This window comes from Scardinius erythrophthalmus, assembly GCF_964197995.2.
Source record: "Scardinius erythrophthalmus genome assembly, chromosome: 1".
In the NCBI taxonomy this organism is placed as follows: Eukaryota; Metazoa; Chordata; class Actinopteri; order Cypriniformes; family Leuciscidae; genus Scardinius; species Scardinius erythrophthalmus.
In genome coordinates, this window is record NC_138221.1 from 9,556,166 (window position 1) to 9,583,293 (window position 27,128).

A 27,128-nucleotide genomic window follows, 5' to 3' on the forward strand; every position below is an offset into this window, starting at 1 on the left:
CGAAAATGGCTGATAAGTGTGATCTGTGTCTGCTGGGACTGATCATTCTCTCTTCACTTCTCACAGGTAAAGAAATCTGTATTTTCTCTAAAGACGTTTGCTTTACTGTTTTCCACCCCCTCTTTCTGCCACAATGACCATCTGTAGTTCCTAAAGGCACAGAGGGGCTGATAGTGATCACTGTAGGCCAAGATGTGTGTACTTCAGGGGTCGATGAAATGTCACACATTTAGTAACGTGGGGGAAGTTGTAATTATCTGATTGGTCAGTTTGAACGTTTCACATTTGGGTTTTAGTCACATGGTCAGGGAAAAGGATAAAAGAAGATTGTAACTGTTGCTCTGTCTCTTTTATTCTCTGGGTCTCTCTCTCTCTCTCTCTCTCTCTCTCTCTCTCTCTCTCTCTCTCTGGTAACATTTTACAAAAATGCTGGGTACAATTAATGGTATAAGTTATTATCATCTTATACATCTATTTTGAACTATTTTAAGTATAACTATAACTATGTTGCCAATAAACCCTTTCAATTACAACTAATGTGCTAACTAGTTTTGATTTGGTATTGACTTGCTATATAATATAATAGTGCTTTCTATTGCAATACAATATCGTCACTCTCTATAGCAACGCTCTCCCACATATTAATCTATTGTAACTGCGCTTATTTCTGTCGTTGGTATAAGTGATAGTGGGTGGAATAGACAAGAAATGTACAGTTTTCCATTAAAACAGCAATATAATGTAGAAACAAATGCATTCTGGGAGATATTTGTCTTTTTTAAAACACACCCTATACCCTCATTCACTATTTCCTACATTAGTTCACTAATATAGTCCACTTGACTGAGTGAATAAAAAAAGTGAGTTAATTCAGACACTGATGAACACCTGCTGTTAACAAGCAGAATCACTGAAGGAAAGAGGAACAAGAAGAACAGAAGAAATATGAAATCAACTGAAGACATTACATCTGTGAAGATCTCAGCAGAGGAGGATTAAACAACTCCACAAACAGCATTACCAGCTTCACTTATTACTAACCAGACTGACTTTATTTCTGTCAGACGTCTACAGGCGTTATTATTAAAAGGTGGCAGAGGTTTAGATCATTTGATGTCACCATGATGGTGATCAGTGTTTGCTTTAGTTGGGCCCTGGACCCTTGACTTTTGAACATTAGTTTGTCTCTGGCTGCGATAGCTTTGTCTTTAAATACATTTGCTATTGCAAAAAAGCTGAAAGAAAACAGGATCAGATGACAATGGCTGTTTGTTAATGGTCACAATCATCATCTAGTGGCACGGGTCTCATTTATTTTCTAATGTATTTTATCAGTGCAGTTTTTTACAGTGTGTATTTTAGTTTTCTGCTTTTAATGCTGGTATGTTTTATGTTTCATTTATTAATATATATCATATTGATCACTGAGATATACTGTGTTTCAGGAACCAGTGGAGTGGAGGATCATGTGTTCATCAGTTCTGGTGAAAATGTGCGTCTGTCCTGTAATAATGCTCTTTCTGACTGCAAATCAACTATGTGGATCTACTCTAACAGTCATTCAGCAGCAGTTGAACTGATTACTTTAGGGATAAAGAATAAAGACACAGAGAGACATGAGAGACTGACTCTGGAGTCTGACTGCTCTCTGAACATCAAGAACGTCACAGAAGAAGATCATGGATTATACACCTGCCAACAATGGACAGAACACCAACAACAAGGAACTGATGCACATGTTTTTCTGCATGTTCTTCATGGTAAGTTTATGATTATGTGGTCAATTAAAAATTCTCCCTTTAAACTCAGATGATGATTGAAGAGTCTGTGATTTGTGTTCAATTTCAGTGTCTCCATCATCATCATCATTATCATCTTCATCCTCACAGACTGAGATCAGTCCAGGCCGCTCTGTGACTCTCTCCTGTCAGTTGTATTCATATACTGGACTCTCCTGTGATCATTTTGTCCGTTCTGAGGGATTTGAGCTGTTGTGGGTGAATCAGGCTGGTGTTGATCTGAAGACAGACTCCAGATATCAGATATCATCATTATCAGATCCATGTATCATCACTCTGACTACAACACTCCTGAATGAAGATAACAACAGAGAGTGGAGATGTCAGCTTACTCACAGAAATCAAGTCAAGACCTCAGTCAGATACACTGTCAAGTATTCAGGTGAGAAAACAGTGTTAGAAGAGCCTCATAATGTCAGTAACACTAAGGTCTATCAGTATCACTGAACCAGAACAAACTGAGGGAACAAAAGCTTCTTTGACTCTCACAGAAGAGTAACTCAAAGCATTGCTTCAAACTAATGAACTGCAGTGAAGTAACAGTCCAAAACGTGATGCTGGAAATAATACAGGAATTGAAACTTGACAACAAAAATATTAACTTTTTATGTAATATGATGATCAAAGTTATAATATGATGGTCATATTGTACAGTATTAATGATCTGAACTAACATTCATCTTCACAGCTCAAGCTGATTCAACGACAGCAGTGAATCCAGTCCACATCACACACTCTCAAGATCCCTCAACTATAAACCCACACGTTTCTAAAGGTACATCATCACTGTCTTTCTCACATCAGTGCTTTCCAGAGCATAATGCTAGAGTTATCTTCAGCGTTAACTCATCAAAATATGACTGTCATATTCTACAGTATGATTGTCACATTGAGTTGTTGTTTTAGTTTCATTTCATGGACTTTTATGGTGTGTCACAATTAGCGTACTTATGCATATTCTTGGACATGTTTAGTATAAACAGTGAGAGTAGTGTGTTCATATAACACTCCGGTTCCTTCACTCGATTCTCCCAGAAAGCGTCACATGAAGACAATATGTTGAGTTCATCCATGCAGCGCATTCACTGTAGATACATGAAAAACACCAAACAGACAGAAAATACTGCTCATCCACTCACAAAATTATCAAAAAACATACATGTAAAAGTAAACAAATATACAAAAAAAAGAGAGAAACACAAAATAAGCCGTACACTCGTAATGCTCGGCAACAAGTTTAACAAATACAACTTCAGTTATTCATCAAGTCTGGGTGTCTTATGACCCCAATATGAAATAAACTGATTCAAATATATTTTTAAAAATATATATTTTTTTGAAAAATAGAAAAATAGTTATCTCTGCCAACATTTTGTTTCTGTCTTACCGGAGAAAGTTTGTCCTGCCATTCACCTCAACCTTAACACATCCTCATTTGAGCCTCTGTGTCTTGTTTCAGTGTTGGTGGGTTCTTGACTTTGTAATGTTGTTTGTTCTGTTTCTGAGTCATGTTCCCTGTTCCCTGTTTGAAGTCTGTCAAGTTTTGAGTTAATCTAATAAAGCTGCTGGACGTGAATCCTGCTTCCTCCTTTGTTTCAACCTGAACCCACCTCCAAATGGATCTAGTAGCAGCTTTGGGGAGTCTCCAACTAAGAAGACGGCCATGCCTGATTCTGGTTCCCAGGATGGCCACCGCCATGTCGCCTGAGAGTTTGCCTCTGGCCAAGATGGCCGCCGCCACGCCTGAGAGATCGTCTCCGGCAAAGATGGCCACTGCCACGCCTGAACCTGAGCTTTCAGCAAAGATGGCCTCCTCCACGCTTCCTGAGCCTCTTTCTGTTCCTGAGACTGAGCCTGTTCCTGAGCTTCTTCACGTCAGGCCTGTCGATCCAAAGACTGTTCTTGTCACGTCTGCCGATCCAGAGACTGTTCACGTCACGTCTGCCGATCCAGAGACCGTTCACGTCACGTCTGCCGATCCAGAGACCGTTCACGTCACGTCTGCCGATCCAGAGACCGTTCACGTCACGTCTGCCGATCCAGAGACCGCTCACGTCACGTCTGCCAATCCAGACTCCGGACAAGATGGTCACCACCGAGCCAGTGTCTGTTCCTGAGCCAGTGTCTCTGTTCCTGTTCCTGAGCCGGTGTCTGTTCCTGAGCCGGGTCTGTTCCTGAGCCGGTGTCTGTTCCTGAGCCGTTGTCTGTTCCTGAGCCGGGGTCTGTTCCTGAGCCGGGGTCTGTTCCTGAGCCGGGGTCTGTTCCTGAGCCGGTGTCTGTTCCTGAGCCGGGTCTGTTCCTGAGCCGTTGTCTGTTCCTGAGCCGGTGTCTGTTCCTGAGCCGGTGTCTGTTCCTGAGCCGGTGTCTGTTCCTGAGCCGGTGTCTGTTCCTGAGCCGGGGTCTGTTCCTGAGCCGGTGTCTGTTCCTGAGCCGGTGTCTGTTCCTGAGCCGGTGTCTGTTCCTGAGCCGGGGTCTGTTCCTGGGCCGGTGTCTGTTCCTGAGCCAGGGTCTGTTCCTGAGCCGTGTCTGTTCCTGAGCCGGGGTGCTGCCCTCAAGAAAATTTTGGGAGGGGGCAGTGGGTCCCCTGAACTGTCGTCTCCGCCATGGCCGCCCAAAGGGTCGTCTCTGCCCTGGCCGCCTGCACTGCCTGCTCCAGCTTGGCCTTCCGTCCTGCCGCACTCTCCAGGACCTCTTCCTCTCCATGGGCCTGGCCCTCCATCCCGCCCCCGGGTCCGCCTCCGCTCCACCACCCTCCTGGACGTGTCTGGAATCCACTCCTTAAAGGGGGGGGGGCTCTGTTATGATTCCTGTCTTGTGTTACCCTTGTCTTGTGTGGACTTATGTAATTTCCTGTCCTGTGCCATGTTTTGTAGTCCCTTGTAGTTTGTCTTGTTTATTAGTCTCCCCAGGTGTTTCTGATTAGCCACCCCCCCTTGTCATCTTGTTTAGCTTGTTTGCCTCTGTATTTAAACCCTGTGTCTTGTTTCAGTGTTGGTGGGTTCTTGACTTTGTAATGTTGTTTGTTCTGTTTCTGAGTCATGTTCCCTGTTCCCTGTTCCCTAGTCGAAGTCTGTCAAGTTTTGAGTTAATCTAATAAAGCTGTTGCACGTGGATCCTGCTTCCTCCTTTGTTTCAAGCCTGCATCGTTACACAAATGATGTTCACAGTTCCCCTTTAAAAATACATGTGGCCCTAACAACCTAAATATGTTGCGACCACACACACACACACACACACATACTTGTTTTTGTGGTATAGAAGGACACTGATGCCCAAACAAGTTTGGTGGTGGTATATGGGGACACCCCTTTCCCAATGCCCTACAGTGATGATACAAATATCAAAAATTTTGTTTTAATCTGCAGATCGCAAATCTGACTTCAAATGTTCTATACACACAACAGAACAGAAAATATTACCATATGATATTTTGGTGGTACACAAGGACATTCCCGCCCATCCTAAAATGTTCCCGCCTATGACATAATTGTGATTTTTGGGGCCCGACTTGATTATGAGGACACTCTTTTTACAATACACTAAATATGTCATTTCAGTGGATTACAGGGACCAATGTGTTTTACTGGTACATGACCACACACACACACAAACCTGACAACACAGTGTATTACCAAGACTAAGGTGATTTAAGAGGACTGGATCTTAAACACAATACACAACTGCATAATCCAACATTATAAGGACGAGTGTGTTTAATGGTACATGCCCACACACACACACAAACCTGACAACACGGTGTATTACCAAGACTAAGGTGATTTAAGAGTACCGGATCTCAAATACAATACACAAAACAACTTGCAACATTACAGGGACAGAGGTGTTTTAGAAGTGCTTTAATTATGACTTCAATAATATCATCATAAACATTGAGTTTTTTCAGTTTTACCATGTAATACAATCATGACATACCATTTTAAGGGGAAAGTGACATCCACAAACTTAAAAACATGGTCAATAAAACTTGCACAACTGTGTGATCTTTCAGAAAGCATACAGTATCATTACTGTTTTGACATATTAAAATGACAAGCAGATGAACCATTCAAAACTTCGAAAAGATTGACAAAACAGCCCTTGGAAACAGGCACAATTTAAAGACGTCATTAAACAGGCTTTGAAATGTATAAAATGAACTCACTCAACATGCAATAAATGCTGCAACATGTAGAGAAACCGACTTACAAGGGACGGTTTACCTAAAGACAATTCTGTTATTTCCAGAAAATGTAAACAGAATTGTCAAGTTTCAAAGCAGAATTACAGAGATAACAGGAAAAGTATTCAACAAAGTTAGTTTGGGCTGTACATCAGCTCTAGAAGAGTATAGTGTCATTAGAATACAACTATCATTGTAAGTACAAAAGCTCTCATGTGTTTAGAGATTACTAAAGCATGTATTATTCTGTACAGAGAATGAGAGTGAGGCAGAAATTGAAAACCCACGGAAAGGATCCTCAGCGGTCTTACACTGCTGGCATTCAGTCAGTGTGGCCAGTTTTCCTTTGGTTATACACTCACCTAAAGGATTATTAGGAACACCTGTTCAATTTCTCATTAATGCAATTATCTAATCAACCAATCACATGGCAGCTGCTTCAATGCATTTAGGGGTGTGGTCCTGGTCAAGACAATCTCCTGAACTCCAAACTGAATGTCAGAATGGGAAAGAAAGGTGATTTAAGCAATTTTGAGCGTGGCATGGTTGTTGGTGCTAGACGGGCCGGTCTGAGTATTTCACAATCTGCTCAGTTACTGGGATTTTCACGCACAACCATTTCTAGGGTTTACAAAGAATGGTGTGAAAAGGGAAAAGCATCCAGTATGCGGCAGTCCCGTGGGCGAAAATGCCTTGTTGATGCTAGAGGTCAGAGGAGAATGGGCCGACTGATTCAAGCTGATAGAAGAGCAACTTTGACTGAAATAACCACTCGTTACAACCGAAGTATGCAGCAAAGCATTTGTGAAGCCAGAACACGCACAACCTTGAGGCGGATGGGCTACAACAGCAGAAGACCCCACCGGGTACCACTCATCTCCACTACAAATAGGAAAAAGAGGCTACAATTTGCACGAGCTCACCAAAATTGGACAGTTGAAGACTGGAAAAATGTTGCCTGGTCTGATGAGTCTTGATTTCTGTTGAGACATTCAGATGGTAGAGTCAGAATTTGGCGTAAACAGAATGAGAACATGGATCCATCATGCCTTGTTACCACTGTGCAGGCTGGTGGTGGTGGTGTAATGGTGTGGGGGGTGTTTTCTTGGCACACTTTAGGCCCCTTAGTGCCAATTGGGCATCGTTTAAATGCCACGGCCTACCTGAGCATTGTTTCTGACCATGTCCATCCCTTTATGACCACCATGTACCCATCCTCTGATGGCTACTTCCAGCAGGATAATGCACCATGTCACAAAGCTCGAATCATTTTAAATTGGTTTCTTGAACATGACAATGAGTTCACTGTACTAAAATGGCCCCCACAGTCACCAGATCTCAACCCAATAGAGCATCTTTGGGATGTGGTGGAACGGGAGCTTCGTGCCCTGGATGTGCATCCCAGAAATCTCCATCAACTGCAAGATGCTATCCTATCAATATGGGCCAACATTTCTAAAGAATGCTTTCAGCACCTTGTTGAATCAATGCCACGTAGAATTAAGGCAGTTCTGAAGGCGAAAGGGGGTCAAACACAGTATTACTATGGTGTTCCTAATAATCCTTTAGGTGAGTGTATGTGCCTTAAAATGTTCAATTACAGTTGTAACTTCAGCATTTGACCAGCACACTTTTTGTCCTTTCCACAAGGTTTTCAATTCCTGCCTCATGTTCATTCTCTGTACAGAAGAATACATGCTTTAGTAAACTCTAACTATATGAGAGCTCATGTACTTACAATGGTAGTCATATTCAGATTTAAACCTCAGGTACCTTGAGGAACTTCAGTGGTTTCTCGATAGGCATCTTCTGAACACCTGTAGGAAATCAGTTATAGACAGATCAGAAACTCAGATGTAACTCAAACCTGCATCTAGAACTTAAAACTGGTTATACATCTGATCTCTAAAAATTACATTTCAAATGACATTCAAAACATTATTCTGGAGATGGAATGTTGTGTTAAACATCTCCTTTTCAAAGTTTTTGACCAACATGAACATGATAAACTTATTGGTTTGGTACTGATTCCATTCATTTTGTTCTAGAAAAATTGTTATTTATAATAATATCTGATTATTGATAACTGATTTTTACAATTAATGGCAAAAGGAATGTTTAGAAATGTAATTTGATATTATCTACTGGCACACTATAGTATGATATATATATACATACACTATGAACAATTCTAAACGCTTTTGTTTTTGCCCCCATTTTTCATGAGCTGAACTAAAAGTTCTAAGACTTTTTCTATGTACACAAAAGGCCTATTTCTCTCAAATATTGTTCACAAATCTGTCTAAATCTGTGTTAGTGAGCACTTCTCCTTTGCCGAGATAATCCATCCACCTCACAGGTGTGGCATATCAAGATACTGATTAGACAGCATGATGATTGCACAGGTGTGCCTTAGGCTGGCCACAATAAAAGGCCACTCTAAAATGTGCAGTTTTGTGTGGTCTCAGGGGGTCTGGAAACAAGTCATTATCTGGTGTGACCATCATTTGCCTCACGCAGTGCAACACATCTCCTTCGCATAGAGTTGATCAGGTTGTTGATTGTGGCCTGTGGAATGTTGGTCCACTCCTCTTCAATGGCTGTGTTGGATATTGGCAGGACCTGGAACACGCTGTCGTATACGCCGATTCAGAGCATCCCAAACATGCTCAATGGGTGACATGTCCGGTGAGTATGCTGGCCCTGCAAGAACTGGGATGTTTTCAGCTTCCAGGAATTGTGTACAGATCTTTGCAGAATAGGGCCGTGCATTATCATGCTGCAACATGAGGTGATGGTTGTGGATGAATGGCACAACAATGGGCCTTAGGATCTCATCACGGTATCTCTGTGCATTCAAAGTGCCATCAATAAAATGCACCTGCGTTGGTTGTCTATAACATACGCCTGCACATACCATAACCCCACCATGGGCCACTCGATTCCCAACGTTGACATCAGCAAACCGCTCACCCACATGACGCCATACACGCTGTCTACCATCTGCCCTGTACAGTGAAAACCGGTATTCATCCGTGAAGAGAACACCTCTCCAAAGTGCCAGACGCCATCGAATGTGAGCATTTGCCCACGCAGGTCGTTTACAACGACCAACTGCAGGTCGAGACCCCGATGAGGACGATGAGCATGCAGATGAGCTTCCCTGAGACGGTTTTTGACAGTTTGTGCAGAAATTCTTTGGTTATGCAAACCGATTGTTGCAGCAGCTGTCCGGGTGGCTGGCCTCAACGGTGTTGGAGGTGAAGATGCTGGATATGGAAGTCCTGGGCTGGTGTGGTTACACACGGTCTGCGGTTGTGAGGCCGGTTGGATGTACTGCCAAATTCTCTGAAAAGCCTTTGGAGACGGCTATGGTAGAGAAATGAACATTCAATTCACGGGCAACAGCAGGTGGACATTCCTGCTGTCAGCATGCCAATTGCACGCTCCCTCAAAACTTGCAACATCTGTGGCATTGTGCTGTGTGATAAAACTGCACATTTTAGAGTGGCCTTTTATTGTGGACAGCCTAAGGCACACCTGTGCAATAATCATGCTGTCTAATCAGTATCTTGATATGCCACACCTGTGAGATGGATGGATTAACTCGGCAAAGGAGAAGTGCTCACTAACACAGATTTAGACAGATTTGTGAACAATATTTGAGAGAAACAGGCCTTTTGGGTAAATAGAAAAAGTCTTAGAACTTAGATCTATAATTTTGTTCAGTGAATATAACTGGCTTAAAACCATTTTTCTTTGGTGAAAATACTAACGTAAAATTGCACTACAATATATATTGGTTTAAAATAATAATAAACATGTTCATAAACACAAACTTGTTATGCTGGGTACACACCAAAAGATAATCAGGCTGATTTTGGGCTGATTTCCCCCTTCTGAAAATCCTAGCTGTGTCCCGATTATCTTGATGGTTATAGATTATCTTATCAGATTTTCCCTTGGTGTGAGGTGTGTTAAGAGTGTCCGAACCTGATCGGAAGAACGTCAGAGCCGACCTGATCGCGAATCGCAAATATTCAACATGTGGAATATTTACGATCAGAAATCCTGAAATGTGGGGGGAAGCCCGAGGACAAACACGCGCATGCTCTGGAGATTATCACGTGAAAGGAAACCATATCCAATCAGAAAGCGAGATGAAGGAAGACGGAAGCATAAGAAACGCAGTCATGGCGCAGCACAAACTGAAATTGATGTGGACAGCAGAGATGGAGGATCAGCTTGTTGATTTGTGGCGCAAATGTTTACACAACGTGTTGTGTAAAACATTTCCAAACACTATCATCGCAATTGCTTCCTGCATATCGTCCGCCATGCTTATTCTGAGGTCTCTAGAGTGTTAACAGTCGAGACTCTGGTTGCATGGTCTTTAGGGTTGGGTATCTAGAACCGGTTCCAAAATGCCAAAAACCGGGGATTCGATAAGTCGCGCACACTTCGATTCCGCTTATCGATTCCTTACTTTGGTGATGCTCACATGCGCGAGGTGAATGGCAGTGAGCATTTGTTTACAGTTGTATTGATCTGCCAGGACCTGCCTGCCGCACATGCGCTGTACGTTATATTTACGATGGCGGAGCGCAGCAGACTTTCGAAAGTTTGGTTAAGCTTTTCAAAAAAAGATGAAAATACAGCGAATTGTATCACATGCAAGAAAGACAAACTAGAGCCGCATAATTCTGGATAAAATGAGAACCAGTTTTGTTTAAAATAGAGATCATGAATAAATACATCAGACAATTAATACGAGTCGAGTCTATAATTCCTTAAAGTGTTATATATATATATATATATATATATAGTATATTGTAAATTAAGATGCATTGTCACAGTTTTACTGGTAATAGCCTAAATGTAACAAGAATAAAAGGTAGAAAAAAGTATTTGCTCTCTTTTTTCTCTCCAATAAATATTGGAATCGAAACCAAGAATCGTTAAGAACCGGATTCGATAAGCAGAATCGGAATCGTTAAAATTTAAACGATACCCAACCCTAACGGTCTTTTCACATCATGGCACACCACACACTATATGAGCAAAACGGTTAAATCTAGGATTTTTTGTCCTCATGTTTGTGGTCCATCACATTTTGAAAATCTTATAAGATGTAAAATCTTTTGGTGTGTACCCATCATTAGTTGACACATACCAACATTACTGGAGACGCCTGCAGCTCCAGCAGGAACATCACCTTCAGAACCGCTTTCATCAGGATCACTGGCATCAGAGTCCGTCATACTGATCTCATCTTAAAGAAAAAGAGACATTTAAAACAAGAACATCTTCAGTTTAACCTGTATTGAGAAGTCATTTATGAAACATGACAAATGGCACCGTTTAATAATAATAATCATATTAATAACAACTATAATACTTCACTAAGATCACTATTATTAGAATTATCGCCTAGACAGTGATATACTAATACTGTCAATGAAAAATTAATATTTTATAATGAGTATATTATTTTACAATAAGAGGTTATAATACTTTCTTATTTTCTTCACTTAAGCTGTTATACTGGCAGAAACCTGCAGTTTAAGTGAAAACAGGTTTATAAACGCATCTTATTGAAAAATTGTATTACTACAAAAAATGTGGATATAATGCGAATGTGAAAATAGAGAGTAACTGGTGCTGGTTGCGTTCCCAAATGCATGTTAAACTTATGGCACATGCAGAGATGGAGTTCACTGCATTCATTCCCTGTGAAACGAGGCATGGAAAAAGCCAGATCATGAGCTGATCGAGCGAGCAAAGTGTGCTCTTCAGTTTGAAACACGCAGCACAACAGACTACAGACTTACTTTCTTATCGTCTTTTGCGATTTGATAAGGGCATTGAGCCATATTGTGCTTTTGATTTTAGTATGTTTGAGAGATGCTTTACCAAAGCAATTGCGCAAAACACAAAGACAATTTATGTTATTATGAGGCGTAAAAATATTTTCGGTTCTTTTGGTTCAAACTGTGGAGGGACAGATTAGACTGTGGTCGGTCACTAGAGTAAAGGTAATTAATGGTAACACTATGAATTTTACTCCTCCCAAAAATGCCAAATAATAAACAGGTGAGAGCGTATTTTAGGCTATATGACACGTTATAGTGAGATATGACAGCGCTTCTGCAACACGCATCACTGCAGATGAGTAGCTGAGGATCTCTTCAGCATGCTGATGCACAAAATACAAACTAAAAATAAATTAAAGTAAGTCGCAGATGCTCAACACACAGTCATCTTCATTAAAAGTAGTGAGAATAAATGATTTTACCAGTGCTGATGCTACTCTCTCTCCTATTGATCTTAAAATTAGCTGATGATACAAAAAATGCTGCTCATAGCGGTAGCTTTCGATGACGTGAACACCGTTAAATCTGATATAGCGCGGGAATTGAAGATCGGATTTATGTCCGTTTTGTGAAGACACATTTATGTGGCCAAGTGTAAATGGAATTGTTTTGACAATGAAATGACCAGGTGTAAAACAGCCCCAAAGATGATGTGAAAAAGTTCTTTCTAGACTAGCATTTCCTAAAATGATGCAATGCTCTTTTTATTACCATCTCAACACAGTCTTGATCCTCCAATGATGATTGTTCCTTCTCAGGGCTCACCTGAAAGCAAGGCAAAGAAAGAAAAAATAAACATCTATTAGAGACAAAGGATTCAGAGATTCTCCAAATGAAGCAGCACAGATACTTGACTCCATTAACACTGACTGATCACTGTCATAAAACATAAAATTAAAACATTACATTATCAATGATATACTTGAGCAAAAGAAGGCTGATGACGCCAAACTAATTCAGGTATGATGGGACATTTCAAACCACTCAGTATTAATACTGATCAAATTAATGAGATGAATAGTGACTTAAGATTTAAAACACTGTGACATAAGTTGTAATCAAGTATAAAGTTAAAACCCTATAAATATATGGTCATAACCAATCAGGGATGCATGAAAATAAATGCTCATTGATGTTATCGTTGTCAATCCGATAAGAAAATTAGGCCGCTATATTAACACTAATAAATAATGGATTTCTTCCTTCAGCTTCAGATGTGCGCTGTTCACCGTGATGGTTTTGAAATGTTTGAATCACAAATCTGTGAAATCAGCGCATTGTTACAGGGAGAGTTCGCTTGTGGAATTGTAAGTTGTAATATTTTTTATTTTTGTTATATATCTGATTTATCTCATATAGGATGCATTTGGCTGAGTTAATGAGTGCTACAGTAAACACTTCACTGTAGGCCACACCGGTGGTCAGCAAAACATTAATTATGATTGGGACTGTCATATATACATAACACTATAATGAGCAAACTATTGCATTAAAAACGTCGTGAATTCTTTGGGTTTAGTTGCTGTGTTTCAGCGTGTTGTCCTGGGAGGAGCGCATCCACAACAGGAGTTTCACTATGTAATAGTTGATTACTATTAATAATAGCTCAAGTTAATCTGTGCATGATTTTGTGCAAGTATAAGTTGTAATATTGTGTTTATTTTGTATAAATATCTAATTTATCATATATAGGTTGTGTTCCGTTGAGCTAAAACCATCTAACAAAGCCTCAGGTTTAGGGGTGTTCCTTCAGCTCTTTAGGCCATTTCATTTTAAGTTTAATGTTGTCTAATAACATTTTAATTTCATTTGATTTATTATTATTATTATTATTATTAAGGCAATAGATGTTTTGGTAAAACTTCACAATACATATGTTATTGCATTAACTAACATGAACTAACAGAGAAAAACTTTTGTTAATGTGAGTTAATAAAATATGTGAGTTCATGTTAGTTCACAGTGCATTAAATTAACAGATACAACACTGGATCCTAAAATGTCTTGGAAAATGTTGAGATTAACGTTAAGTAAGATAAACATGAAGTAAATCATGTAGAAGTATTGTTCATTCATTGTTAGTTCATGTTAACTAATACTAACAAGATGAAACCTTTTTATAAAGTATTGCCATTTTTTTATAAAGAAAGTTGGAAATATGAATGTAAAATTTATTTTAGAAGCTAAGAAACCTTACACTGGTTCAAACTAGGCCACTACTGTATATGTTTGATTTATGTTGAAGTGTTTGGGACATTGGCTTTAAAGTCGGCATGAAATGGAAGTTGAGATTGTCATTTTTTCCTTGTTGTGATGTATATCCGAGTGAAACTGCTTCTGAAATTAGAAAAAAATGTAGGGCGGGGCTTGATTTCGTCCTTCGGGAATTGATTGGATCGTTGGAGGTTGGGCGTTGCAAACAAAATGGAGGCAGATTTGAATGCCAGTTTACATTCAGTTGTGGAGGATTTCTCTCCAGCGGACTCCCCCACCGTTACCCTCACATGAAGGATTTTTCTATTGAGGAGCCCAGCGACGAGAACAAGGACAAGCAGCTAAATTTTCAGGCAGGAATCAGACCATATTTATATGAGCCTCCCGCGAAACGAGACAAACACCGATAGCCGCACCCTCATGGGCTCTGGCCGCACCCTTTCGCCATGGCACATGACCAAAAGAGAAGAGAGGTCGTTTTCAAGGGGGGAGGGAAGGGTAATGTATTTGATTAAAGATTATAAGGGTACATGAATTTTGAAAAAATAATGAAGTGCACAGATAAATCATTTATAATAAACACTACAATATTACATATAAAAAGAAGATTTGTCAAATTTGATTTCATGCCGACTTTAAATGATGTGCGTTTCGTTTTTGTAATCAGGCTTTCAAAGTATATCAAATTTTGGATTTAGATTCATCGGCTAATATATCAGATATCGGCTTTCGAATATAAAGAATGATCAGTTATCGGCCCAAATGTTCATATCGCTGTATCCCTAATTTGACTTCCAAAAACAAAAAACAAAACAATACCTTCTGTACATCTCTGGCCTCTGACTGGGACGGGGACGGACTCTTCATTTCGAGAGTGGAGGGTTCAACCTCACTGAGAGTCTACAAAACATAACATTAGACATGAAACAGTGGTGTAAATGTGTGAACACTAGATCTCACAGATGTCTCTGCTTCGTTTGCTCGTTCTCTTCCAGCACAACTCTCACTTACCTCGTCTAGTCCCACAGTCAGAGCAGCACAATCACTGCCTGATGACCACTGGCTCTTATGGCTCATCTGAAAATATGAAATTAAGCGTTACATACAGAAACACTTCACCTAAGAGTTTAAAAAAAGCATTATAAATGGAATATATAAAGGATAATGTACAGTCAGTCAGTAATTAATACAAAATAAACTGACAGGATAATAAGGGTCCTGATACACAGCTACCTATCAATAAATATTTGCACATGAAATACTGATTTGAGATAATATACAAGATTACAAAATAGTTAAAGTTTTCAAATCAATATTTAAATGCTACCACAAGGTAATGTTCACGGCTTTTATGCATCACATTACATGTGTTTTCATTACAGTGTGTCAGGTTGTGTGTAGCTTTACACCAGTTTTATGAGGACACCCTTTTATGAGGACATCATAAGAGCATGTTACTGATGTTTGACTTGACAGAAGAATCTCAGTGTGTTGTGTAAGTTTGACAGAATCCTGGTCTATGAGGACACAGTTTTATGAGGACATCATAAGAAAATGATCCTGATGTTTGACTTTGACTGAGTGTGTTGTGTAAGTTTGACAGAATACTGGTCTATGAGGACACTAGATTTACTGGGACACTGGTAACTAGATACATTTGGACGGCACTGAGTTCAAGTGTGTGTATGTATGAGAGTGATACGAGACATTGCGCCTGTGCTAGATGTACAGTAAGTGATCGTGACTCACTTCTTACACACACAATCATAATTCAGTGACTGATAACTGTGGCAAATAATCTGTTTCTGAGGAAACAGAGTTATTACATTAACTTATTGGATACCTTTAGAGTTGCTGTATCTTGTTCAGGTTTCATCTGATTCTTCAGAGTTATCATCTGAAAAAAAAAGTAGTAAAAATATATAAAAAAGACAAATAAATAATAATTTTAGTATCACTTATTGAAAGCCAAACAGAGGTTGCTATTTTTTACCAACTTCTTCAATGATTATATTTAATCTGACAAGCACAAATAGTTTTCGCTATTGGTATTAGCCACAATGAGCTGTGAATTATGGGTTATCAGTATCGATCCTAATATTCCATGTGTGTCCCGGTAAATCTAGTGTCCTCATAGACCAGGATTCTGTCAAACTTACACAACACACTGAGATTCTCCAGTCAAGTCAAACATCAGGACATTGCTCTTATGATGTCCTCATAAAAGGGTGTCCTCATAAAACAGGTGTAAGACACACACACACTTGACACACTGTAATGAACATGCATGTAATGTGATGCATTAAAGTCATGAACATTAACTTGTAGGGCTGCACAATGTATTGCTTTATCATTCATACCCATCTGTGGTAGTGACATTGCAGTACAGGCCTCTGTGAAGTCAGGCTATGTAAAGACTCTGCCGTGTTATTTTACAGTTGATTACTCAAGTTCTGTACCTAAATGCTGTTAGACTTACCTGGAATATATGAGGCATTGTTTATTTCACATCTTTGTTCATTTTTTTTATCTCTGCTTGCAATTTATTATTTTCTATGCAGATGCAAACCCCTACAAAATCACACCAATCATTCTAGAATGATTAATTATTTCCAAATAGAGCTATTCAAGACATCTGGTGAAATTGCTTTTCATATTGAAAAACTTTTGTTAATGTGAGTTAATAAAATATGTGAGTTCATGTTCGTTCACAGTGCATTAAATTAACAGATACAACACTGGATCCTAAAATGTCTTGGAAAATGTTGAGATTAACGTTAAGATAAACGTTAAGTAAATCCTGTAGAAGTATTGTTCATTCATTGTTAGTACATGTTAACTAATACTAACAAGATGAAACCTTTTTGTAAAGTGTTGTCATTTTTTTATAAAGAAAGTTGGAAATATGAATGTAAAATTCATTTTAAAAGTTAAGGAATCTTACATTAGGCCACTGTACTATTATGTTTGATTTATGTTGAAGTGTTTGGGACATTGGCTTTAAATGATGTGCGTTTCGTTTTTGTAATCAGGCTTTCAAAGTATATCAAATTTTGGATTTAGATTCATCGGCTAATATATCAGATATCGGCTTTCGAATATAAAGAATGATCAGTTATCGGCCCAAATGTTCATATCGCTGTATCCCTAATTTAATTTCCAAAAAAACAATACCTTCTGTACATCTCTGGCCTCTGACTGGGACGGGGACGGACTCTTCATTTCGAGAGTGGAGGGTTCAACCTCACTGAGAGTCTACAAAACATAACATTAGACATGAAACAGTGGTGTAAATGTGTGAACACTAGATCTCACAGATGTCTCTGCTTCGTTTGCTCGTTCTCTTCCAGCACAACTCTCACTTACCTCGTCTAGTCCCACAGTCAGAGCAGCACAATCACTGCCTGATGACCACTGGCTCTTATGGCTCATCTGAAAATATGAAATTAAGCGTTACATACAGAAACACTTCACCTAAGAGTTTAAAAAAAGCATTATAAATGGAATATATAAAGGATAATGTACAGTCAGTCAGTAATTAATACAAAATAAACTGACAGGATAATAAGGGTCCTGATACACAGCTACCTATCAATAAATATTTGCACATGAAATACTGATTTGAGATAATATACAAGATTACAAAGTTAAAGTTTTCAAATCAATATTTCAATATTTAAATGCTACCACAAGGTAATGTTCACGGCTTTTATGCATCACATTACATGTGTTTTCATTACAGTGTGTCAGGTTGTGTGTAGCTTTACACCAGTTTTATGAGGACACCCTTTTATGAGGACATCATAAGAGCATGTTACTGATGTTTGACTTGACAGAAGAATCTCAGTGTGTTGTGTAAGTTTGACAGAATCCTGGTCTATGAGGACACAGTTTTATGAGGACATCATAAGAGCATGTTACTGATGTTTGACTTGACAGGAGAATCTCAGTGTGTTGTGTAAGTTTGACAGAATCCTGGTCTATGAGGACACAGTTTTATGAGGACATCATAAGAGCATGTTCCTGATGTTTGACTTTGACTGAGTGTGTTGTGTAAGTTTGACAGAATACTGGTCTATGAGGACACTAGATTTACTGGGACACTGGTAACTAGATACATTTGGACGGCACTGAGTTCAAGTGTGTGTATGTATGAGAGTGATACGAGACATTGTGCCTGTGCTAGATGTACAGTAAGTGATCGTGACTCACTTCTTACACACACAATCATAATTCAGGGACTGATAACTGTGGCAAATAATCTGTTTCTGAGGAGCACTGGTCGCATGGCACTGCTTATGCATGGAAACCCTGAACTCACCTTTATAATGATTGCTGAATCTGCCCTGGAGCTCATCTGTGTCTGTAAACGGCATGTCCTCTTCCAGATCTTGATCTTCTCCTTCACTGACTCACTTCAGCCATCATCCCATGTGTCTGCGCGCATAGAAAAAGACTCTCACGACCATTGCATTTCATTTGACATATTATTCAAAAAGCTTGTTTTAAATAAATTGATCAATTATGGTAAACAGCATTCAAGTTATTTTAATACTTTATTATATGATATTTAAGGAATATGTTAATTGATAATAACTATTCATTCATAGATTTCATTCACAATTAATATTATAGGCAATAATAGTGACAGTATTAATAAGACTGAATCAAACAGAGTTCTAATAATATTCAGAGTAGCCTATATTTTATTATAGTCAGGAGTAATAAGAGCACATATTTGTGTCTTAATGTGTTTAAAGCAAGCATAACTGTAGTAATATTAACAGTAGCATATCAGGATACTGTACTGGGTGAAATAGCCTCCCCTTCACATACTGAAACGTTAGTCATGCCAACGCGTTATTATGATGGCTAGACTATTTTATGAGATCAGAAAAGGTAGCAGTTACAAATATAGTGCAATCGAAAACGAGTTTAAAATGACAAGCATCGCTGATTCCCTCATGTCAGTCTGTAAACAGAATCACTAACTTATAGGTCCGCTAGCACGGTTAGCATCACGCGCTAGCTGCTTTCTAACTGTAAAACGAGCAGCGAAGAGCATACAGAACATGCACAAACAAGCCAACCGGACCCACGTGCTATTAGAGAAGCAATTAAACAACATTATAACTTACCTTTTGGATAACAGTTGCCTTCATCAGGTCCACAGATGTCTTCTCAGGTGCAGAGTTTGTCCAGTCCAAACAGGAAATGACGTGACGACGAATGACTACACCTCTGATTACGTTGTACTTATCATAATATAAACGGGATTTTATTTATTTATTTATCATATATTTAATGCACAATTAATAAATTACAGGCAAAAATACTTAAATAATTAGTATTTTGCATTAGTTGCTACACATTTTAAAGCTGATTGAAGCTCCGCCCACTGGCGCCATCTTGTTTTCGCGATCTCCCGCCTACCGGTACCGATCTGACCAATCACTAAAGCTGATTGAAGCTCCGCCCATTGGCGCCATCTTGTTTTCGCGATTTCCCGCCTAGCGGTATCGATCTGACCAATCACAGGCCCCAAATAATACACTTGTGTGAAAGATGCAAATTTTTGATGACGCGGGTGTAATACCAGGACCTGGCTACAGGGGCGCACTCTCGAAATCAGGGATACACTGTGTATGGTAAAATTTCAGGGTTTTGTGGTATGTAAGGACATGGCGCCAAACTTTGAGAGGGAGCGTCTGGAACGTAGTAAATGACATCTACGCTGTCGGATTTATGAGGACATGGCCTCTGTCCTCATAAACCCAAATGTCCCCATAGTGCTGGTGCGTATTCAGGTCAAAAGTCCTCGTAAACCACAAAAACAAACACACACACACACACACACACACACACACACATAACATAACACCTCTAACAATAACCCTAAAGTTTGCAGGTCAAGCTCAAATTATGCTTTAAGTAATTTGAGCTTGTCCTGCAAATTCAACACATCCTCTTTTGAGCCATCTATTTCATTTTCAACCATGAAACTGTTCTAAATGTGGATTATTTTCTTATTTAATCGTCCGACTCGTCTGATAATCTTTATTAACCCTCTGAGGTCTGAGCTGTTTTCTGGGCCCTGGAGGTGTTCTGACATGCTCTGACATTTCTGGTTATTTCTGTTACTTGTGACATTTTCATGGCTAAAGTCTAATTACACTGTATTCAGCACAAACTCTGCTACAATAATATATCAACAGCATGTATGTAAAAGTTTGTAGTTTTGAGATAATGACATTTATGCGTGGTTTGTGAAAATACAAAAAAAAATTCTCACTGAAATAAGGCCATGAAACCCCTACTGATTATTTCTTCACAAGACTTTTGAAAATTGTATGACGTAGCCTAGAATATTTGCTGCAAAACTATGTGAAAATCACCCTGACTGCTCATTCAGAGAAGACAATATATTGATTTAAAATTTTTACGACGTGTTTTGTGTGAATAAGCCTTGTGCGAAGGGGCGGATTACCTCATTAATATGTAAGGCTTTTCTCACCTGAGAAAGACAAAGACCCTCTCTAATGGCCCTATTAGGAGCTTATCAGGGCCCATCATTCTGAGCAACCTTGCACAATACTGTAAATGAGGAGATTTAAAAAAGAATGGCTTTTAAATTGTTTGGATTTATTTACACAACATAATCCAAATAGACACAACAAATGGCAAAAAAACACTTATTGAAAGACAGAGACCTTTGTGCCATTCCTAAAAACATTGTACATACCTTCAATTTCCAAGGTGTTTGATTTTCACTTTACCATGTTCATGTTCCAGAGACTCATGTGAATGTTGAAGTCGGCAGGACTCATCTGGGCCCTGAAAAAAAAGTGAACATACTGATATCAAGAGAAAGGTCTGCACGATTTTGGAAATAAATATTAGATTTTTCTGGTTAAAATTGCTTTTTAAAGTTCACAAAATACACACACACACACACACACACACACAAATGTTTCCAACAATATATAGTAAATGAACACCAGGTTTGTTGTGCCTTGTAGGCATAGGCTATGCGCAGTGCTGGGTAAAATAATAATAAAAATATTTCAGTAACAACCAAGCTAGAGAAAAATATATTGATTATCATGTTACTTCAAATGTTTCCATTCGTTATGATGATATGAAATGAGATAATAGTAAAAACATGAAGCCGTTTGGTGTGTTTTGCTTTTCAAATTTTCAAATGATACATTCAAACGCGATCGCGCTGCAAAATCTGATACATTCAAACGCGATCGCGCTCAAATATAAAACATTATGGTTACCATCTACGTTTGACCAGATAGCCACAAACACAGTAGGCCTAACAGTAAACACGGGTCTAAATATTATAATATTCCCCATATATCTAGCAACAGTTCAACTGCAACGTGACATTTATGCAACAATAACAAACATGTAAGAATTTCTTACCTTAAATCTTTCTTGTCTTCAAATTGCGTTCTTCTTCTTCTGAGGTAGCCTAAATCCAATGTAAGCTCAGGCGCGTCTTTCAAACTCGACGAAAAGTGAAGTGAAGTGTTTTGGTGTTTTGTTGTTGAGGTAACGAGCGCGTTTGCGTTCCATGTGGAGATTTGCATGTGAATATCTTTTGCGCGAGTGGGCGTGGCCAAATTAACTGTAATGAGCAAGCGTTTGAGAAGCTGGAAATCTTGTTGGTTTTATACAAATTACTTAAACAGAAAATATTTGTTTTCGTTTTGAACCCGATCATTTAAAAGTACACACTTAAATGTTTATAAAGGTGTATGGCTCATAAATGTGTGACAAGTATTCGCTGAGTTTTGTTTCAGTTTATAGACGTGCTCAAGAAAAAAAAGTTCACCGCGACGGAGAGGCAGAACGCACACCCTGTTTATATTCTTTATTTTACAAAAGCACAATGTTTTGATTTGATTGTAAGTGGACACATACAAAAGTAGAAAAATCACAGATTCTTTTTTTATATTTATTTTTTCTGTATGACCGTAAATGACGGAGTAATTTAAGTTTATAGTGCTACAATGTGGAGAAAATCCAGCAAAACGCGCCGGCGCGTTTGCCGACCTCAGAGGGTTAACTGCTGTGCCCGATGAATCAGTCCGTTCTTAGGGAGTTGAGCATTAGTGGAAGATCTTCTCCAGTGCCTTTCTCTCCTTCTTCTCCATCTTGAGAGCTCTCCTTGCGTTGTCCTTCCGGAGGTGTTCAACTAAAAGATCGTCCATAAAAATCTCAACCTTGTCTGTTACATTAACATTTCTTATTTCTGGGTCATCTCCATCCGTTACATTCAAAGCATGCAGATAGTGTTTAATATATACCATTTCTGGAGATTTATCAGAAGAATTCATAATCATTTGTTCTCCAGTTCCGGCATTTATTACAGAGGGGAAGAGACAGGGCAAGATAAAAACAAAGAGAAAAAGAGAGTGATGGAGATGAGGAGATAAAAATAATCTACTTCACACTGAAATGATTTTAAAGTAGGGCTGTCAAACGATTAATCACGATTAATCGCATCCAAAATAAAAGTTTGTTTTTACATAATATATGTGTGTGTACGGTGTATAATTATTTTCTATATATAAATACACACACATGCATGTATATATTTAAGAAATATTTGCATGTATATACTGTGTATATATATTTATATTATATATAATTTATATTATATATAAATATTTTATATATAAATAACATTTTCTTAAATATACATGCATGTGTGTGTATTTATATATATAAAATAATTATACTCCATACACACACATATATTATGTAAACACAAACTTTTATTTTGGATGCGATTAATCACGATTAATCGTTTGACAGCCCTATTTTAGAGTTATTGTTATCCAATTTTTTGGCCTTCAAAACATCTTAAAATGCACATATTTAGATCAGAGAAATCTAAACCGAACCCCCCTAACTGCCTCACATTTGGGAGCTCAGTTATTATAAAACTCTGCCTTTGTACTAATAAACAGCCGATATCCTAGTAATATGCATGTTAATAAGCAACTAGTTAATAGTGAGAATTAGATCCTAAACTAAAGTGTTACCGTTTTTAAATCATACACTTAGTGTTGTCACGGTACCTATGCAAGAAACATCTCATGGATGCACTGGGACACATCTTCAGTGATGTATCCTGGGATCATTGGGTGTTTCGGGTCTCGCAACATCATACACCCTCGCCCAGGCGACCCAGCCGGGGTTGATCAAGCCCCGACTTGCGTCCCAGTAGCAAACCACGGATCAGCCCTCTTAATCCAAAGTCACCTTGTAGCTTTTTCTGCGGCTTCGCTTGCAGATTGAATGACCCTCTTCTTGGCCGCCCCTGTCAGACCCAAACGACTAAGGACTTTGCAAAGTGAACGCCCTGCAAAGCCTCAACAGCCGACTTCTATAGGCTCATAGAAGGTTTTCCAGCCTCTCTCCCTGCACTCCTCCACCAGTTCCTGGTACTTAGCGCGTTTCCTCTCATTGGCTTCCTCAATACGCTCTTCCCATGGCACCGTGGGAAGTTCCAGCATGATCAGATGTTTTGAAGCCTCGGAGGTAATTATCATGTCTGGGCGGAGACTTGTGGTTGCAATATGCTGAGGGAACCTCAGCTGTCTTCCAAGGTCAACCTGCAGTTGCCAGTCAGAGGCTTTGTGGAGGAGGCCTGTTGTTAATTGTGGACGCGCCAGGGGTTTCTCTCCAGCTTTGATGAAGAGGGCTACCTTCTTTGGAGCATGATGGTGTTTGCTGGTGCTAATGGCTGAGGCTACACTCTCAGCAATTGCCTTAAGCACCTGGTCGTGGCGCCAGCGATAGCGACCATCTGCCAGAGCCTTTGGGCAGCTGCTGAAGAGATGTTCTAGGGAGCCTCTTCCAGAGCAAAGAAGGCAGAAAGGTGTTTCACTCTTCCCCCAGACATGGAGGTTCGCTAGGCTTGGCAGGGCATCGTAGACAGCTTGTACCAGGAAACGGACCCGATGGAAAGCAGCCTGCAAGATGTTTGCCCAGGTAATCCTGCGCTGCAGTGTACTCTCCCACCTTGTCCATGCTCCCTGCTGCTGGAGCCCCACAACCCTGCTCACTCGCTCTTCCTCTTCGCATGCTCGGACCTCTTCCTGGAGTAGATGGTGTCTTTCCTTGCCACGGGCCAGGCTGACCAAAGTCTTCGGGATGTAGCCCAAGCCCACTCTGCCTGTTTCCACGGTGCCCACCAATGCCTTTTGTCTTAGGCGTGACTCTGCCACCTCCACTGCTTTCCCAGCCTTCCACTTCCTTCCTGTCCTCACCTCAATGCCGGCTGATGACACTTTGCAGTCTCTGGAATCCCTGTAGTGTAGGACTTCTCTGGTGCGTACCACCATAAATTCTTCAGTGAGGCCACTGAAGGGCAGCTGCAGGATGTTACTTGTCCCATACAGTGCAGCGCTGGTAAGACTGCGTGGAAGCCCTAGCCATTTCCGAAGAAAGCCACTGATCTTCCTTTCTAGGGACTCAACTGTTGTCATCGGGACTGCATAGACCAGCAGGGGCCACAGAACTCGGGGCAGGACGGAATGCTGGTAGATCCAGGCTTTAAATTTACCAGGCAGACCGGACTTATCAACCTTAGTGAGCCAAGCTCCAAGTTCTTTGTTGAACTTCTGGATGGCGGCAGAGTCTTTCAGGCTGGAGTCAAAAAGCTTCCCCAAACTCTTGACGGGTTGCTCTGTGATGGTTGGGATGACAGCTCCTGAGATGGAAAAACGGAACTTGTCAATCACTTTCCCCCTCTTCAGCACCATGGACCTTGACTTGGAGGGCTTAAAACTCATCCTTGCCCAGGTGATGAGTCTCTCAAGTCCTTGTAGGATCCACCTGCTCCCTGGGACTGATGTTGTTGTAATGGTTGTAATGGTTACAAAATTTCAGTATTCGGTACCAATACCAGTGAAAATCCATGGTTCTCGGAACCAATTTCGGTACCAAAGCTTAATTTAGATTAAATTTACATAAAGTGTATATCGTGTTTTATTTGACTTGACTGTACTTTTATTTAATCCAAAACTTAAAAGGGCTTTTAAAACCTGCTAAGAGTTATCCAGCCAAGAATAAGCCTAGAACTGCTTTTCTGACGGACTGATATGAATGACATAAATAGGGATGCACCGATACTGATACCAGTATTTGGGTGTCGGTCCGATACTGTGCTCGTAAAACTACCCCGATACAACCGCACCCGATACCACTTTAGGGGCCGTTCAAATATTGCATTTTTTTGCACGTGCAAAATCTTTATTTCAGATGTAGGCTATGTTGCGGCGAGATGAAAACGTCTCAACAGGTCATGTGACAAAAACCTTTCCGTAACAACATCGAAAGCTTGGCCGAACAGCTGATCATTGTCACGATCCACTCAAGAAAGACAGCGAGGAGGATCCAAGTGCAGTTGAGGTGAGGTTTATTAAAAGGGTAATCCAAAGAATGGTCAAAACAGGCAGGGTTCAAAATCCAGTGAAGCAATCCAAAACAGTAAACAATAAACAGGCTCAGGGAACACGGGAAACCAAACGCGGTGTGACAACAACAACGATACACACAGGACATGGAACAAACAGGGCTTTAAATACAGGAACAAACTAGATGACAACGAGAGACAGCTGGAAACAGATAACAAACACCTGTGCAATAACACAGACTGGAATTGTGGGAAAGGTAGTTCCTGTGAATGACACCGTGGGGAAATGAGGACATCTAGTGGATACCAGGGGAACACAACCAGACACTGTGACAATCATAGCTGTACAGGGCGGCTTTTTATTTCTCATCTCCATAAATATATCTAATAGTAAAGCTAATGCAAGGGCTAGAAATAAATTCTTTGCTGATACTTCATCATGGGGAGCACAGTTTGCACCGCTTTCTCCTTCTTTCCACAAGCGCTTGCTCTCCCGTGGCGTCTGTCGTTGCTGTGCAACCATGAACAAAGGCGCGCCTGGAAAAACCTCATTATGTGTCTCTTTCCTCCTTTCTTGTCAACGAGTGGATTCAGAGCCACCGCATCAGTAGCGCCGCCGGTCGCCATGTCTCAGTGATTTTATGAAGAGGACACAACTGTGTACCTTTTGGACTGCGCCTCAAGAACCAGATTAATCCGGTACTTCGTCACCACCGGTACTTAAGTAAAGCTGGTACCATAACGGTTTAATTTTTTTAGTATCAACTTGGTACCGAAGTACCGGGTCTTTTGACAACACTACATACACTCATTGGGAGCTGAGACCGGCTAAAATGAAAATCCTGTGTGAAGCTCGAGTATTATGTGATGATGATGTTGTGTATATGTGGCATTATGTGTTGAACTGAACTAACAGACGTGATCCACAGATCCAGAAGAAACTGAAGTCTGTGTGACTGCTGGATCATTATACAGAGGTACGACACGTTCATTTATACTGACAGCTTTATAACATTAAACTATCAGTCAGTCTGTAAAAGCTTCATCAATAACTGTTGATAGTTGAATATCCTTGACTTCAGTCATGTACAGTTTCTCTTCTTCCTCTCATGTTTCCTGCAGTGATTGTGACTATTGTTGAGATCGCAGTGTTTGCTGCTCCTACTGTGATTCTTCTTCAGATCATCTGTGCAAGAAGAGCTGGTGAGTTTTGAGCCGCACACAATCTGATGATTCACACTCATCTGATCTGGAACAATCTGCAATCATGATAAAAACACATACGAGAGGTCAGTCAATGCTTTTATTTTGCAGGGAGGAAGGACTCGAAGCACCCAGAGGAAATAGAGATGCCGACAATATTACAATAAAATACTGATGAGTTTAGAGCCAATCTGCAGCAATATTTACAATAGCAAAATCTTACAGAGGATTGTTCATTGTTTTATTTTCTTCTTCTCAGAAACAGAGAAACTCTGATCCCAATGAAGAAATAGTGACACCAAATTTAGATTAAATTTTCTTGTGGTTCATATACAAACTGCTTTAAATATAATATTAAATAAAGTAATGGACAGATTCAGACTGTATAATCTCTCTCTGTTCTGTGTGATGGAGCTGAATTG

The 27,128-nt window shown here is 39.8% G+C and overlaps 2 protein-coding genes across 6 annotated transcripts; one reads left to right on the top strand and one right to left on the bottom strand.

The window, feature by feature from the left end:
* Positions 1–27,128, top strand: LOC308694185 (uncharacterized protein). The gene is made up of 7 exons (XM_081371557.1): positions 1–66; positions 1,446–1,760; positions 1,849–2,181; positions 2,488–2,574; positions 26,433–26,480; positions 26,626–26,706; positions 26,818–27,128. Exons 1-7 carry the CDS (start codon positions 6–8, stop codon positions 26,871–26,873), a joined length of 981 nt encoding a protein of 326 aa, XP_081227683.1. The 5' UTR covers positions 1–5; the 3' UTR covers positions 26,874–27,128.
* Positions 5,648–19,285, bottom strand: LOC308694191 (uncharacterized protein). 5 transcript variants are annotated; one of them, XM_081371571.1, is made up of 11 exons: positions 19,205–19,285; positions 18,388–18,503; positions 17,433–17,498; positions 17,241–17,321; positions 15,910–15,963; positions 15,078–15,143; positions 14,886–14,966; positions 12,564–12,617; positions 11,153–11,251; positions 7,718–7,796; positions 5,648–6,959 (listed from the first exon to the last, which is right to left on the bottom strand). In XM_081371571.1, exons 2-9 carry the CDS (start codon positions 18,421–18,423, stop codon positions 11,237–11,239), a joined length of 453 nt encoding a protein of 150 aa, XP_081227697.1. In that variant the 5' UTR covers positions 18,424–18,503; positions 19,205–19,285; the 3' UTR covers positions 5,648–6,959; positions 7,718–7,796; positions 11,153–11,236. The 5 variants fall into 5 exon arrangements, with proteins under 5 accessions (XP_081227697.1, XP_081227699.1, XP_081227698.1 ...); XM_081371572.1 differs by having other exon boundaries at positions 6,947–6,959; positions 7,753–7,796; XM_081371573.1 differs by lacking the exon at positions 15,910–15,963 and having other exon boundaries at positions 5,648–7,796.